The sequence below is a fragment of the Lentinula edodes genome, assembly GCF_021015755.1.
Source record: "Lentinula edodes strain Le(Bin) 0899 ss11 chromosome Unknown C8R40scaffold_4, whole genome shotgun sequence".
Classification (NCBI taxonomy): domain Eukaryota; kingdom Fungi; phylum Basidiomycota; class Agaricomycetes; order Agaricales; family Omphalotaceae; genus Lentinula; species Lentinula edodes.
This window is the reverse complement of record NW_025764310.1, coordinates 380,888-396,230: the sequence shown is the minus strand read 5'-3', so window position 1 is coordinate 396,230 and position 15,343 is coordinate 380,888. Positions and strand designations below refer to the sequence as shown.

The following is a 15,343-nucleotide window of genomic DNA, read 5'->3' as shown; positions in this document are numbered from 1 at the left end:
AGATAACTTGTAAACCATGTATTGCTCAATGTAATTTGCATCTTTGCCACCAATGTTACGTCTGTATCTACCCTAAAACGCGCGCGAAGCTACAGCACAATAAATCAACAGAACATAAGTCATCGAACCATGCAATTGTGTACTACGAATCCGTCCACAGGATAAAGTACAGAAAAATCCTGTAAAGTAGGCATAGAATATTCGTAAACATGCAACTAAGTCCAAAGATATATCATTAAATTGAGAGTTTTATTCCGTACTACGGTATCATCTTCTGGTAGTCCATCCATTCTTGAAAGCGCTCATCATTCCTCGTCAGACGGATAAAGATACCGAAGCCAATGATCAGTCCCCATTCCATGATCAGATGAGGCTAAATGGTCATCGTCACTGACAAAAGAAGCTGGTACTTTGTGTGGACTAGTGGAATTCGGAGAGCGAGAAGTCGACGAGGAATCTGGACTCGTTGTATGAGAATCGGGATGGTAGCGAAGCGAATCTTCGGACTCCTCGTCTTCTGCGGAATGAGAACAGCTTCGATTCGATAGATCGGATACCCAATTGAGGAGCCGGAATTCGGAATCCAAGGGAGACAGAGATAGGAGATTGATACGAGAGAGTGAACGTGGCGGAGGTGTGCGGGGTATGATATTCTCTGACTCGACACACGGATCTTCGCCATTATCTTCCTCATCTCCATCACATCCATTATCAACATCGTGCAAGGCTTGAGATGTTTCCGACTGAGTACCGTCAAGAGGAACACATGATGGATTTTTGTCATCGTCCTGCTGCTGAAGGAGGGAAAGGTTGTCGATTTGTTCGGTAGATTTGTCATGGATGGAAGTGGTAGGTTCAGCGAGCTCTTCTTCTTCGTCTTCTTCTACCTCCTTCCATTCGGTAGATAATCGGCCCTGGCTCTCCTCATCCGTCTCATCATATTCCCACCCAAGGAGCTCCGCGAAACTGACTCGCGGTGGATGCTCTTTTCTATTCCTAGCAAGATTTTTGAGCTTCTGCACGGGGGTCTGATATTGGACAGGGACACGACGTGGGGGAGGATAAAAGTTCGCTTTCCGCCTTGGTTTGCGTGTTGGTCGAGTGTAATTGCGAGTAAAGTTATGAACAAACGAGGTCCGAAATTGAAACGGATAAGGGGAACTGATTCCAAATATCTGTTGTGGTGATTGCTGTTAGATACAACACAATCAGAAAAAGATAAAGTAGAGACTGACGGGCTGCTCGATAGCGACCTCTGAAGGACTTTTTTCTTCTTCAGCTGAACGTTCAAGTCGAGGACGTCGACCCTTGAATCCACGAAAGGCGTCGGGATCAGAGTCGTCATCCAGGATAATAATTTTGCTTCGACGATACCAAGGCACCCTCATCTCTAGACTCCCCTCGGCATTGGATCCGGTAAGGTCAAAGTCCTGTGCTGCAGGCTTCTCTCCTTTATCTACTTTCGTCACGACTTGAACGTGGACAGAACTGGCGGCAATTGCCTCTTCTTCACACTTGATGAGCCATTCAAGCAGTGGCGTATCATCTTCCTGACTATCTGTCGCTACTGGGTCGGTTAGTTCTTCATCCTCGCACCAATCGCTACCAGTGCCAGGATCTGACAAGTCACGATCAAGGCCTTCTGGGTTCGGAGAAACGGGTGCTTCCTCCTGCTGACCTCGTCGACTTTTGAACCCTCGGAAAGCGTCTGGGTCATCGCTATCGTCCAGGATAATAATCTTCTTTCGGGGACGGGCAGCTCGTCGATGAGGATGGTCTGAAAATAGGGTCCGGTAAGCTTGAAGTTTTCGGCAAAGGGAAAATTCTAACCATTCTGTGCAGGTTTCACCTCTTTATGATCAACGGGACTCGATTGTTCGACAGGCCGCATCTCATTCTCAAGTGTATCCTGCTTTGCTTTGATTTCCTGCCAGAATTCTTCGTATCGAAGCTTGATTTGGGAATTTTTGGGCAATTCATGAGTAGCAGGATGGGACGGTGTAGAAACAGGATAATGGTAAGCAATTCCTTGTACATCCGTCTCGAACTCGAGTCGTTTGGGCGTATGAGATTGTTGTGAGGGAGGAACCCTTGGGATCTTCCGTAAAGTTCTTTGGGTGGGATCATGACCACCGGGTGGTACGCCAGATTTGAGAGGGAAATCGCGGGTGAACGTGGGATTGCGAATGACCTGCCTATCTGGATCCTCAGCGTTGCGGATGAGAGCGGTGAGATATTCGGAGGTGGGTTTTTTCGCAGTCTTTACGGGCTTCGATGATGGAGGAGGAGACTGTGCCAGGGGACGTGAGCTCGAGGAAGAGACGTTAGGGGGATGAGCAGAGTTCATATGGAAGAATATAATATGTAAATGCTGTTAAAGGCGTAGGCGTCAAGAAGCAAGATGTAAGGGAGCACCACAGTCGTAGAACAACGATCAGTTCTTATACTATTGTTTTTAGCCACAGTCTGAGCGCGGACCATCAACGGCCATGATTCGGCAGGGATAGGTGAGGTTTGATATATGATCAGTGGGCGCAGCGAACAATAAGATCGGCGCTCATTGTAGTCAAAATAGGAAACACGCCTCCCGAAATAAGCTTCCCTTCTTCGGTTAGCAAAATTTCTGGAGATGAACCTATTGATTTTGTAGTCTTTGGCGCGACACATTTTATCAATTGGTTGGTCTTTCGAAAGGCCCAGTTTGAGACGAGCCCAGTAAAAATGTCCGCATGGACTCTGGAGGCATATGAGGATCCCCACAAAGATGGCGCTCAATCCAAGTACCGCACTGTACGCAAGGCCTATGCAGAGTAGGAGTGGAGGTCGGCATGACGTGCGTAATACCTTCAGCCTGTAGAAGAACAATGCTTACGATAAATGACCGTAGGTAGCGATACACTTACTTTTGGCAGGGACCTGCAAGGCTGTCAATTTTGTAAAAGCCAACAATACATGGCTCACTTTCAAGCAAGCTCGGTATCAGCCTGAACATTTCCCAAGAAAGATAATTCTGACGTCAAGTTTTTTGAAGATGAGGGATGTTCTTCAAGTTGGGACATTGCCTCTTAAGTCCAGTGCCCAGCTTGGCCTCGAGTCTCTGTGCAAGATGTATTCAGATGGAGCAAGGAAGCAACAAAAAGATCGAGGGTGACCATTTCCGGACTAATGCGAAGGGAAAGTTAAAGCTGTCTCCCTGCGACTCGAGCGTTGGCTTATATACACTTGTGGCCTTGCTCCAAATCAAGGATACAGTGTAACCACAGATCCAAGATAAACGCCAAGTCATCGAGGGTGATAGAAGCTTAAATGAAGACTTGTTTTCGAGCACAACCAGGATCGACACAAACGACTGCGTCACATACATGCGTGTTCAAGGTTTTTGTCACATTGTTCGGCGAGTCTAGCCCCTGCTATAGCCCCAGCGACAGATTTCTCCAGTACACATTCTAGAAAAATATCACTATGTAAAGGTGTCTACATCTTTGAAAGCAGCGTGAGGGGTGCGTGGGGTAATATTGTGGAACCTGGGTGGCATACGATGCGAGCGTTGAAAGGTAAAAGGTAAGGATCAGAAAGATCGAAAAGGATCGCAAGAGCAGTGACTAAAAATGGATATTTGCTAGGATGAACAAAGCTTAAGAGACTGGGGAAATGAAGGATGTGGCTGACCCGTTGCTGACATACATGATTCTACGAATTCCTCGCCGCCTGACCGGGTAACTGCGAGAAAGTTCGAACGGCAGCCTTCGATCAACCTCCTCAGCATTCCTTGGACGAGAGCTGTATACGCGCACTACTTGCGCCCGGCGGTCATCTTCTGGGACGTAATTTGGACCACTGAACAATTTCTGGCACCTGCGTAGTACATCCAATTACAGGCTTTCGCAATTGACGGAGCTATACACCATCAACGCAGTATAATAAGAATCAACAGAGACAACATAAGCTGGACATCGCTGGGACATGATGTAGTGGAGTGGCAGATGATTGCTTAGAAGACGAAGGTCTGTTGCGGATTTAATGTACACCATGCCCATAGAAGTCATTCTCCTGCAAGGAATCGAATTGTCAAGATGTCTACGGTCATAAGTTACAGTACTAGTAGATTTCTGCAGTAAGATCTTGGGTAAACACAGTCAGTATAAGGTTTGGGCCCAAGAAAAAAATGAGAAATCATCTCAGCAAGTCATTCATGTCATTAAAGCACAAGAGTCCGAAAACCCAGGACCTTAGATCGGCTAAGAGGTGCCAATTGGTTGAAAGATACAACACTCGTCATTGAAGAAGGAAAGTACATCCAAAGTCGAAGAAAAGTGGAGTAGATTGGAGAACTTACCAAAGCCTGAGGCCTAATCTCCGATATAACCATAATTCACCAGAGAAAACGACCCGCGGACGAAAGAAAAAGGGAAAGAAAGAACGAGGAAAAGGAAAGGGAGCAAGAGGCGCCTGCACAAAAAAAAACTTCGCGTCCGAGAATATATACCACGCATTATCTAAGCAGATTGGTAAGCCGTGATAGGACCTATAAAAACCAACGGCCGAGGAAATTTTCTTTAACGCAATTTTCACAGGTGAGCCCTCTCTCCATTTAAAATTTCAACACCAAACTCATTTACCTCTTCTACTTTAGCCATTCAAAAGCATCTCGACGATGACCTGCCCGCCTTTCGAGGACTTGGCGCGGGTCGAGGACCTTGAGACCGTCATATTTGGTTGGAGAGCAGTCGAACTCTGAAGATTTTCTTCTTGAATTCCTACGATGGGGCTTGGGTGCGGTGTGCTCTTTATGTCAATTCTTCGTAGTTGGCTAGTGGGTTTCGTCGCAATGTCTCGTTGTACATCTTTACGCAGTAATTAAACAATGTTCATTGCAGAATGTTGCACGACGATCAAGCGCTTTGTCGTATCACCTTGAACACATTCCATCCTTCACTGAATTGGTTTTGTTCGGGTCATGTTTTTGTAGATCGAGACATGGAAATTGAAGCCTGTGACGTTTTCAGCGGTCAAAGGAGCAAGGTGTGCCGTGGTGTGCTCTGACCTTCATGGCTGTTAACGCCGGTTTATTCGTGGTAGATTTGGGAAGTCTTATCCTTAACCATCAACCTTTCGGTATCTCATCCTTCCAGTCTAAAATCAAGATGCCATTTTCCTCCTCCCTCCGCAGGATATGTGTGTGTTAGACCCAAATTTTAAGCGTAGAAGAGTATCCTACCGCCTAAAGGAGGATAAAGCAAACCGATGCGTGGTTATCCTGTGGCCGACCATGAGGAGTTTCTGTTTCCCGCCTAGGTCGGCGGCGATGGCGACTCGGGGCACCTTTCCGTTCTCCCTCAAACGAATTCAGCAAAAAAAAAAAAAAAAAAAAAAAAAAAAAAAAACACGCTGGATCCAATTAACGAATACCTCCACTCACATTGCGGGAAGCACGGAGTGGTGAACGTTCGATGAACTCGCATGACCTGGTGACTTAGTTTCTCGGTGAGGAATCTTCCATGGGTAACTATGCTTGCGCGCTTTCAAGGTGACGTCCTCGTTACTTGCTACCGCGAAGAACCCACCAAACAAAGGGCCTGACAGTAACCACTTTTTCATCTGTAGTGTGTGAGTCAAAACGCAAATATAGAAGTGCATATTGATTTTGCAAGTGGAGCTCGAGCGAATTTGATGGTTGTCGTTAACCTTCTTTTCTCCTTCCTACCACATCTTTAGACCCATCCGTTCATATCTTACAGGAGCGGTCTGTCTTTGTAAGTCATTGCGTCAGAATAATTGGACCACATGTTGATTTCACTGATGTTTAGTAAACTTCGAAAAGCCCAATTCCGAACCCGGAAATCACCTTACTTAAACACAGAACTTTGAATCCTCTGAAGACCATAAGCCCAACGCCATCATGTCCGAAGTCATACGCCCTCCCTTCACCCGAGAGACTGCTTTGAAGAAGGTCAAATTAGCGGAAAAAGCTTGGAACACTCGCAACCCTCCGCACGTCTCCCTGGCGTATACCCCCGATACTATCTGGCGCAATCGCGACACATTCCTGCAAGGTCGTGAAGAAGTTGTGAAATTCTTGACGAAGAAATGGGAAAGAGAGCATTTTTATATTCTAAGAAAAGAATTATTTGCTTTCACAGATGACAAGATCGCAGTTCAAGTAAGTAGATATGATGGATAATACTATGAAGATCATTTTCATTGATAGTATATCGAACAGTTCTTCTACGAATGGAACGAGAAGCCTGATGCTACTGGACAGTGGTTCCGGACATATGGGTTAGAGGTATTGTCTTTGGTTGCTTTATTTCTTTCTTGTTTCGACGTTTCTCTCTTTGGACTATAGGACTGGACTTTTGATCAAGAAACCGGACTCATGCGAAAGCGCATGATGAGCGGAAACGATGTCCGTATCACTGAAGAGGAGCGGTGGTTCACAAAAGGACCCGAGCATGTCGATGAGGTGGAGATCACTGAGCGACATCTTTGAGAAGTGTCCGAAACTTGAATAACTCATAAATTGTATCGCAACAGAACTACGGTAAAATGTATCGACATATTATCACGTTTGATTGGGCTCTATTGGGGTCAGGCGGAGCTATGAAGTTGCATTCCAGAAATTAATGATTACGCATACGTACCCTCTATGGTTAAAGGAGTGTGGTGAGCTACGCCAAAGAATATGTACCTACTGTAAAATCCGAGCACAGAGGTATCTTATGACATCAGCAAATTCGCTCAAATTTGTATCCAAGAGCAATGCAGGATGAGCGATGTTCATGATGTACATTGCGATAACAATCATTGCTCCGTCGAGGACATCTACGATGATTTTCTGAGCTTGTCTCCTAGGTACCATAGATTGAATGCATGCTCACTGAAGTATCGTTGGGTTGAAATGATTCTTCCACTCCAGCCATCAGTGAGCTCAATGGTACGATAGACAGCACTGCGGGGGCAGTCAGTATGAGTGCCTCTACTTAGATACGAGGAGGAACATACCGGATGAAGATGCAGATTGTGCTGAAAACCAAAGCAGCTGACATTATCTCGAGCTCGAAGTCCATTGCACCCCGGTTGCCACTGTTCCTGTGATGAACTTCGTTGAATGCCGTCTCGACAGAACTTTCCTCCGGGTTGGGCTTTTCATCAAGCCTGAAGAAGCATCGACTCTTCTGGGTGCGATCCAACGGCTTATCGTTGAAATACCGGATAAAAAACTCCGAAGCGAAGAGTATGTAAACCGTGATAGTAGCTGGAAGAGGGTTGAATTTTCATGAGCAGCGGAAATTTACCCCAATGGTCCTTCCGACACTCACCCATTTGAAAGACAATTCCGCCAAGCATGACATGTCCACCCTGAGGACAAACGCTTGTCAGGTCTTTTATATGTAAAAAGTCGAAAGAGCTTACAGGTGTAGGGTCTTTCCCTTTGCCTACAGCAGTAGCCGCCATACCGCCTCCGACAGCTTGTGCTAGTAAGGAGGTGAGATCCTGTAAGGAGTACTGAGAAATCGGATCAAAGACAGAATCCTTAATGTACATACGAAGGAACAAAAAATGATTGTATCTAGAGCGACCAACAACTAGTTAGTATCTAGTTGGCGGAGGGAAATAAAAACTGCTGACACCACCAAGGGGGAATTCGGCTATATTTTGGACCTAGTTGTTGAATCATGGAGCCGAGGATGATGAAGTTTCCAGCTAAGAGAGGTGTTGGAGCAAGGATCGTACAGGTGAGTCTGCACAGATATGTTACGACGTTGACTTTGTGGAGGTACAAGCTGGAGGGAAATAAACGCACTGCATCTCGTATGGAGAAAGAAGACTAGGAGATTTGCTTGACCACAAGCGCGCGCTCCATCCCAAGACCTCGAGTAGTCCGGCAAAAACCATAGTGGGAATGGTCCACCAAGTCCGAAAGTAGATAGCCTGGCCGGTATGAAGCGCTGAAGGAATGTTCGAAAGGTCATCTGTTGGGAGAGCGAAGGGGGGTGCAAAGGTTGGCTCCTACCGAAAGAAACACTAAACAAGACAAGAAATAGGATGGTAATATACTCAGTGGGAGTATAGTTATAAGGATGTTCTAAGAGTGAGCTTTCAGTGGACATGTTCAATGAAACGATAACTTCTTAACTTTCGAGCAAGGGGTTCTTATACTAAATACTAATCATGTTCGGCCGGGGACATGGCATGACTGGGGAAAGATGAGAGTACTCCTGGTGGTAGCCCAGTCAGCATCATTATGATCGCCCTCTAGTATAGGGTTTGGAGGGCTACGCTGCTACGGAAAATCCGGCGGCTGATGCGGGGAGAGACAAGATGCCGAAAAGTTGCGTGCCGGCTACTGGGTCTTGGGTCGGAGCGGGAGTGGGGATCCAGGAGTCGGACTTGGAATGAATTGGAAAATTTTAACTTACATATTCTGGGTTTTAAAGGTCTGAAGTGAAGGTCTGTGAAGGTACAGCATCCGCTCCGAAAGAGAAAAACAGTTGGAAACTCAGCTGAGAAAGACTGCCAACTTCATCGTTGGGTGGGTCACTAGTATATGTATACATGAGAAACAGGGCTCTTCTGCAGTGTCGGAGAATTTCCATTGTGTTTATTGACCAGAGGAAGAACAGGACGGAAGGCCGGACATCGAACACTTCGAATCGTGAGAAACATCATAATCAGTATTACTCTTGAGCTCAGTACCACCATGGACTGATACCCAGCTGATAGCTTCAAAATTGCTGTATTCCTCGTTAAATTATTAACTGGCAAATGTGTCAGGAAAGGTGCGCCTCAATCTTTTTTAAATATCTGATATCTTTAACTTGTTGGCAGATCGTGCATCATGCCATTCTACCTTTGCTCTTTGCCTTCCAACAACCTCCACGGCTGCACGTTTCAGGAAAAGATATTAAAGCTATACCCCAAAATGCAGGAACCCTAACCTTACGAATTCTCCCCAAAGCCATTGTATATCCTGCGTCCACCTTGACCATGGGTGACCCGAAAAATTCCCATTTTGGTTATGATGTATCCATGTTTTTCTGGAAGCTCATCGTCAATATCTTCTTCCGTGAAATACGACCCAGAGGTGCTTTCAATATCCCGTCCGATGGACCGGTGATATTTGTCGGTGCCCCCCATGCCAATCAGGTATGTGTCTGCTACATAGGTATACAATTCTTTGCACATTTGTCCTGACATACTATAGATGCTCGACCCCCTCCTTCTCAGCATACACGTATACAAAGAGACCGGACGACACGTACAATTCCTAACTGCCGCGAAGAGTTTGCAGAGAACATTCGTAGGGGCATTCAGTAGGCTCATGGAGAGCATCCCGGTAGTCCGAGCCGCTGATAATGCAAAAGCCGGAATAGGGACCGTTTATCTAAGCGAAACGGACTCTTGTCTAGTGTTCGGAATCGACACGAAATTTACCCAAGAATTCGCGCCTAGGATGCAGATTCAACTGGGAAAAGTCGCAAAATATGCAGCTGCCGAGGTTATTGAAGTCGTATCGGATACGGAATTGCGAATCAGGCAGGAATTCAAGGTTGCCAATGACTCGGGGAACGATACTAGTACCACGTTGCTGAGAGACAAAGTTGCGGCATTGCGTTCGGCTGGTAATGAGGGTGGATTGGAGTTCAAGACGGTTCCCTACATCAACCAGCAGGAAATGTACCGCTACGTGTATGACCGCCTTAGACATGGAGGCAGTCTCGGTATATTTCCTGAAGGTACGCTCCCTTTCTTCTTATCATATTGAGTTCACTTCATCCATGTTTCCAGGAGGCAGCCATGATCGAACAGACCTCCTCCCACTTAAAGCAGGCGTATCAGTAATGGCTTTAGGCGCAATGGCCAACGATCCCGCTTGTCGAATCAAAATAGTCCCAGTGGGACTCTCGTATTTTCATCCCCACAAGTTCCGGTCTCGCGCTGTCGTCGAATTTGGGTCGGTAATGGACGTTCCTATGGAGCTGGTGGAGATGTATAAACAAGGCGGAAGTCAGAAACGAGAGGCCGTGTCGAAATTTTTAGATCTTATATACGATGCGTTGAAGACGGTGACGGTCAGAGCTCCAGATTATGATACGTTGATGGTGCGTTCAATTTCCCTCATGTTGCTCTGTGCCTCGCAACAAGCGGACTGACCAACTCTGTATAGCTCGTTCAAGCCGTACGACGTCTGTACAAAACACCTACCCAGCATTTGACCTTAGGGCAAGTTGTTCAACTTAACCGACGGCTACTGAATGGATACACGCACTTCAAGGATGAGCCTAGGATACAAAAATTGCGCACAGATGTATTAAAATACAACCGCTCGCTGCGCGATCTAGGGATCCGCGACCACCAGGTGTGTTGCAGATTTTTGGTTTTTATTGAACAATGTTAATTTCTTATATACGTCATCACTTTAGGTTCCTCGAGTGCAGAAAGCAACATGGAAAATCCTGGGGTTGCTGCTATATCGTATCGGTTTGCTCGTTTTCTGGACCGTCTTTGCTATGCCTGGTACGATTTTGAACGGGCCTGTATTCATTCTGGCATCTATCATTTCGAAGAGAAAGGCTAAAGGTACGTTATCCCTCATCTCCTACCATACAATATGTCCTTACTCGGTTTCCCTAGCGGACCTTGCCGCATCTACCGTAAAAATAACTGGACGGGATGTTCTCGCGACTTGGAAAGGTCTAATCGCGCTCGGTGTTGCGCCACTTCTTTATCTATTCTACGCCTTTCTCGTTGCGCTCCTCGCTATCCGCGTTGATGCGTCATTCAAGTGGCGGACGTTAGCTCCGCTCAGTGTCTTTGTGGCATTACCTTTCACGAGCTTCGCTGCTCTGAAGTTTGGTGAGGCCGGTATGGACGTCCTTAAGTGAGTGAGACAGAGTATTTAGATTCTCAAGTAGAAAAAACTAATCTAATCTAGATCTTTTTCTCTCTAGATCCTTGGGACCACTGATCACAGCGCTGATTCCTGGTCAACAACGCTCATTGGATAAACTCCGAGCCACAAGGGAGAAGCTTTCCAACGAATTGATGGAGGTGATACAGGAATTAGCGCCTCGTTTGTACGATGATTTCGATCCGGTCAGAGTCAACTATGTTCTCAGTCATTCGAAAATTCATTTCATTTATATGCTTAGATGCGAACCATGCCTTCCGCGAGCACGCCTCCTTCTGCGGGTACTTCCAGTCTATGGCGGAGGAAGACTAACGTTGGTGCTGTCGATGCACAGGGTCTTGGTCTTGTCCACCCTATGACGTGGCTCGACGAACGGCTGTTTGGGTGGAGTGAATATACTACAGGTGGTCTCCAAGAAGATGAAGTTCGTGCGGATGATGAAGATGGTGATGCGGGTGATTACGAGGATGTCGTTTCGAAATATGATGAATTGGTTAAGGGCAATGATGGTGGGCTACGAACCAACTTATACACTGAGCTACGACAGCGACGGCTTGATTCAGATGCAGCTATTACACATGCAGGGATCATGGAACTATAATGACTGATTTGTCGCTGCTATGAACACCTACGCGCACGTCGCACGACGTGCACATTTAATATCAATTTTCTAAGTGATCTTTTTACTACTTATTGAACGCGGTTGTACAAAGGACTTACGACGAGCATTATTCAACTTCTCGCCCTCGTCAATTTCTTGTACTCATGCCGAATACGGACCAGAAAAATTTCGTTCAGAGTAGGCGAGAGCTGTGTAAGAGGTACAGGTTTCATTGTAATTGTACTCCGAGAATAACTTTTTCATTATGGTCCTTGACCCAATAGTTTCTCGACTTGCGATTCAACGACGCCGTGCATTGTCGACGAGGACCATCGCATACTTTGGGGCCTACGATGGAGAAGTGGATGTCATCTCTATCTAGAAATGGATCGGGATAGGCCGCAAAATGGGTTTTGGGAAACTGCCACAAATCCAGTGCCTTGCGAACTTCCCTACGCGTCAGAAAACTGTCGAGGAGCTCAAAGGCGCTTTCGTCGTTGTTGACTTCGAGATTGGAACAGGTGATAAAAAGATCTCGAGGGGTTCCAACAATCTCGATCAATGGCCATGGATTCTAGACGCAGGCGTTGAATAAGAATAATCACGAAGGACGAATTCTAAGAGATTTTGAATATTCACCGGTTCTACCAGGACATATTCTCCATAGGCATTCTTAATCCAAAAGTTCTTTTCCGGAGATTTGCGATTCAACAGCACCGTACACTGTCTATACTTTCCCCCACATATTGTAGGACCGACAAGAGAGAAATGGATGTTCTCCCTATCTAAATCGGGAGTGGGGTAGCCCTTGAATCGGGCATCGTGGGACTTGCCCCACCCCAATCTCGTCTGGATGTACGGATGGTCGAAGAACTTATTGACCACTGCGTCGGCGGATCCGAGGCCACCGCGATCTTTTGTACCGGAATAGACGATATAGTAATTTGGATCCCTGAGGTCTATCTTAACCTTTGGCCATGGTTTAGGGCCAGAGACGGATGGAGGGGGATATGGCTGGGTGGATGTTATTGGATTCGAACCATAGTTACGAGCAACTACAACGCTTCCATGGCCGTCAGGGTCACTTTGATTCTGAGTAGAGAGATGCAGTCATTCCAATGGAGAGGCTTTGAGGATTGATACCAGACTCACTTACCTGGGATCGAGGCAAGGCCAACGCATGGACTGTTATAGCAAGGCTTATCACAAAACCCAGCATGACATAAGTTTTTGCAGAGGTGAAACGCATAGTGAAAACGTCGAAGAAATAAAGGATAGGAAGACAGTAAAATGACACTCTTCGACCAGCGAAGAGACTCGACCTGGGAGTTAAGGGAAAAGAAGGAAGAAATTGGGTTCCGCCGACGCATCAAAGGCCGGAAGCAGTGCAGAACCGACGGTCAAAGCAAGTGTTATCAATTTCTATTTTACATGACCGTATTTGGTGCTTCGAAGTTCGCACAGACCGTGAATTGAATGTTCATAAGTTCGGAAGGATGGAGCAAAAAGAATAAATCTAGATACTGTATTCAAGCACAATATTCCCTTGCTGCCAGCAGCAAATGCACGCTGAAATGCGTAATGTACTCGTTGAGTTTGTATTTGTCAAAATCACATCCGCGCCACCGACAATTAACCACAAGCATCTCCTTTTCATCTGACAGTTTTGTAGCATTGTTTCTCGCGTGTCGGTTGGCGTGAATCTTGGCTTCGCTCAGCGATCTGGCAGGGAAATTACAGGCGAGAAGCGGCGCATTTTCTGCCACTTGATACATCCACTCGCATTTGACCGGGATAGGGAAAACCAGATCACCCTGGTCTTGGTCTTTGTCTTCGGAGACATATTCACTTTGTTCAGTGTTTTCTTCTTCGACACCCTCTTCATTGTCTTCATCATCATCCCCGCCCATGGCCTTATCATCCCATCGAGCAGGAACAAACTGAAACTCCTCCTCCTCTTCTGGTCCTTCGTCTTCGTCTTCGTCTTCATCTTCAATTTCTCTGATTGCGTCCCAGTCAAATTCCATCCCCTCGTCATCATCCCCCCCTGCATCGTCGCCGTGATTATCTTGATATATCTGCGATTCCGACAGCAAGGAAGCTGTATCAAACAGTTCATCATCGCACGCAGCACTTACTGGACCCAAATGAGGGTGTGATGCAGATCTGCTCAGGCGCCCAGCATCATTATTGTGGGGAGTAAGGAGCATATTGAGCGAACTTACATGATCATAGATGGCTGTGGAGAATAAGGTCGTTTGACATTGTTATCAATGCAGGGGCTATTCGGTTTTCTGGTCATCGTCGACGATGTATTCGATTTATCGGAGGGAAGCATTGGAGAGTTCAAGGCTAACGGAGTGTAGTTGAAAGATATTCCAAACGCAGGAGTGAGAGGTCTGGGAGAAACGTTTTCATCGTGGCGAATCGATACTCTACGGGGAAGAGGTTTCATTGAACGTTGCGGCGGAACCTCGATATCATTCGAAGAAGATTCGTCAAGGGGTTGCGACTGCTGGAGTTCGGGACCAGCGTTTGATTGAAGTGCTCGGGCACCGGGTGCTGTGGAGCTCTGTCCGTCTATGTTGGCACCAGTTTGAGAATCGCTGTGCGATGTCAATCCTTGCGCAGATGGTGGAGAATCAATGGTCTTCATCCTATCGTGAAATCTCGTTAGTCAAGCTAGTACTACCCCAGAAAGGTGGATGCCACCGAATGAGCAAACATATATCTTACATAGTTGACCATGCAGCTTCCCGATCCCAGGATTCGGCCTGGATAGCCCTCTCACTGAAGCAGTCAGCTCAAACTCTGTGGCAAAGAGAAAGTATAATCTGTCGCACATGAGAGCCCAATCCTCCGAACTCGGGTCTTCTATCAACTGATCTGACATATCTAATAATCACGGTAAACGCAGGGTGAGGGGTGAATTGAAAGGATTCCTTGGTTTGGGACGATTCCCTGGTGGTGGCCGTAAAGGAATAAGGTTGATTAAACCATGACCCGGACAATAGGCAAAGGAGTTGAAAGGTGCATGATCGTGGGGTTGAGCGTCTATATTCCAAGCTGAGCGAACGCCAATTGGAGGACCGGCCGGATGACTCGCGAATCGTTAGAACGGTCAATAATTATAAGGGGTTGGGTGTCTCAGCAAGTAATGAACTTCGAACGAAGCCGTATACATGATTGATCGTCTTTGCGTACACTTATCGTACTACACCCTGATGTATATATTAGGTCCTATACATACAAACAGCGGCGATTACGAAGATTGACCGATTTCTGAGCATATTGCGACCAAGGCCTTGCCCAGCTTCCGACAATCATCAAGCTAATTGTGGTTAATAAGCAAAACCGGTGAGACCCAATCGAATTGAGTAGGACGAAGGAAGAACATGCCCGAATCCACCATTGGCCATTGTGTTAATATGGCGTAGCACATGATATATCTCGACTGAGCATTCCAATCCCATGTACCATTAACTGCCGCAAACACAGTGCATGTAAGGTGAGGTTAGACCGGGTACTGATGAGCTTGCTTTGAAACTGCGTGACTATATTGGATTCGGGCCTCTTTCAAGAGCCTGGTGTGATATACGCGGAAGAGGTTGGAATCGAAGTTTGGATAATATGCTGGTTCCTGTGCATTGGGCATGTATAACAGGGCAAAACTACGTTTCGAATGAAGCCGTTTGTGGCAATTCTAGATGTGATACTATGAGCAGATATTCAACGGTGCCAACTCGAAAGTTGGAGTAATCCTCACTGTAACTAGTACTAGTATAATTCCGAATCCGTACTAAAAGTCCAAGTCGCCTATAAGTTATCGT

General features: G+C 46.3%; 6 protein-coding genes across 6 annotated transcripts; 2 read left to right on the top strand and 4 right to left on the bottom strand.

Moving 5' to 3' along the window:
* Positions 1 to 128: 128 nt before the first annotated feature.
* Positions 129 to 2,758, bottom strand: C8R40DRAFT_587383 (uncharacterized protein). Its single transcript, XM_046235543.1, has 3 exons — positions 1,831 to 2,758; positions 1,236 to 1,777; positions 129 to 1,175 (listed from the first exon to the last, which is right to left on the bottom strand). Exons 1-3 carry the CDS (start codon positions 2,345 to 2,347, stop codon positions 306 to 308), a joined length of 1,929 nt encoding a protein of 642 aa, XP_046090362.1. The 5' UTR covers positions 2,348 to 2,758; the 3' UTR covers positions 129 to 305.
* Positions 2,759 to 5,899: 3,141 nt separating this feature from the next.
* On the top strand, positions 5,900 to 6,490 carry C8R40DRAFT_1036345 (uncharacterized protein; the record flags this gene model as incomplete). Its single annotated transcript, XM_046223576.1, has 3 exons — positions 5,900 to 6,160; positions 6,221 to 6,286; positions 6,347 to 6,490. 3 exons carry the CDS (start codon positions 5,900 to 5,902, stop codon positions 6,488 to 6,490), a joined length of 471 nt encoding a protein of 156 aa, XP_046090361.1.
* A 198-nt stretch (positions 6,491 to 6,688) lies between these two features.
* On the bottom strand, positions 6,689 to 8,111 carry C8R40DRAFT_1036605 (RTA1 like protein-domain-containing protein; the record flags this gene model as incomplete). Its single annotated transcript, XM_046223592.1, has 9 exons — positions 6,689 to 6,822; positions 6,879 to 6,949; positions 7,003 to 7,255; positions 7,320 to 7,359; positions 7,414 to 7,494; positions 7,548 to 7,570; positions 7,630 to 7,742; positions 7,805 to 7,949; positions 8,015 to 8,111. 9 exons carry the CDS (start codon positions 8,109 to 8,111, stop codon positions 6,689 to 6,691), a joined length of 957 nt encoding a protein of 318 aa, XP_046090360.1.
* An 877-nt stretch (positions 8,112 to 8,988) lies between these two features.
* C8R40DRAFT_1035968 (glycerol-3-phosphate O-acyltransferase) lies at positions 8,989 to 11,513 on the top strand (the record flags this gene model as incomplete). Its single annotated transcript, XM_046223546.1, has 8 exons — positions 8,989 to 9,147; positions 9,206 to 9,737; positions 9,790 to 10,103; positions 10,169 to 10,360; positions 10,425 to 10,581; positions 10,636 to 10,882; positions 10,953 to 11,112; positions 11,154 to 11,513. 8 exons carry the CDS (start codon positions 8,989 to 8,991, stop codon positions 11,511 to 11,513), a joined length of 2,121 nt encoding a protein of 706 aa, XP_046090359.1.
* Positions 11,514 to 11,652: 139 nt separating this feature from the next.
* Positions 11,653 to 12,902, bottom strand: C8R40DRAFT_587336 (uncharacterized protein). Its single transcript, XM_046235542.1, has 3 exons — positions 12,670 to 12,902; positions 12,153 to 12,605; positions 11,653 to 12,087 (listed from the first exon to the last, which is right to left on the bottom strand). Exons 1-3 carry the CDS (start codon positions 12,760 to 12,762, stop codon positions 11,743 to 11,745), a joined length of 891 nt encoding a protein of 296 aa, XP_046090358.1. The 5' UTR covers positions 12,763 to 12,902; the 3' UTR covers positions 11,653 to 11,742.
* C8R40DRAFT_587730 (uncharacterized protein) lies at positions 12,848 to 14,888 on the bottom strand. The gene is made up of 4 exons (XM_046235545.1): positions 14,357 to 14,888; positions 14,250 to 14,303; positions 13,739 to 14,170; positions 12,848 to 13,679 (listed from the first exon to the last, which is right to left on the bottom strand). Exons 1-4 carry the CDS (start codon positions 14,404 to 14,406, stop codon positions 13,043 to 13,045), a joined length of 1,173 nt encoding a protein of 390 aa, XP_046090357.1. The 5' UTR covers positions 14,407 to 14,888; the 3' UTR covers positions 12,848 to 13,042.
* Positions 14,889 to 15,343: the final 455 nt, after the last annotated feature.

What these genes read in the sequence shown, in the direction of transcription:
- C8R40DRAFT_587383 (XM_046235543.1), bottom strand. Translation starts at nt 2,347, where the DNA reads ATGAACTCTGCTCATCCCCCTAACGTCTCTTCCTCGAGCTCACGTCCC. An exon ending in GGTGAAACCTGCACAGAATG is followed by an intron (nt 1,778 to 1,830) that starts GTTAGAATTTTC and finishes CCCTATTTTCAG; the next exon opens with ACCATCCTCATCGACGAGCT. An exon ending in AGGTCGCTATCGAGCAGCCC is followed by an intron (nt 1,176 to 1,235) that starts GTCAGTCTCTAC and finishes TCACCACAACAG; the next exon opens with ATATTTGGAATCAGTTCCCC.
- C8R40DRAFT_587336 (XM_046235542.1), bottom strand. Translation starts at nt 12,762, where the DNA reads ATGCGTTTCACCTCTGCAAAAACTTATGTCATGCTGGGTTTTGTGATA. An exon ending in TGGCCTTGCCTCGATCCCAG is followed by an intron (nt 12,606 to 12,669) that starts GTAAGTGAGTCT and finishes CTCTCTACTCAG; the next exon opens with AATCAAAGTGACCCTGACGG. An exon ending in AATATGTCCTGGTAGAACCG is followed by an intron (nt 12,088 to 12,152) that starts GTGAATATTCAA and finishes GCCTGCGTCTAG; the next exon opens with AATCCATGGCCATTGATCGA.
- C8R40DRAFT_587730 (XM_046235545.1), bottom strand. Translation starts at nt 14,406, where the DNA reads ATGTCAGATCAGTTGATAGAAGACCCGAGTTCGGAGGATTGGGCTCTC. An exon ending in GAAGCTGCATGGTCAACTAT is followed by an intron (nt 14,171 to 14,249) that starts GTAAGATATATG and finishes ATTTCACGATAG; the next exon opens with GATGAAGACCATTGATTCTC. An exon ending in CCACAGCCATCTATGATCAT is followed by an intron (nt 13,680 to 13,738) that starts GTAAGTTCGCTC and finishes GCGCCTGAGCAG; the next exon opens with ATCTGCATCACACCCTCATT.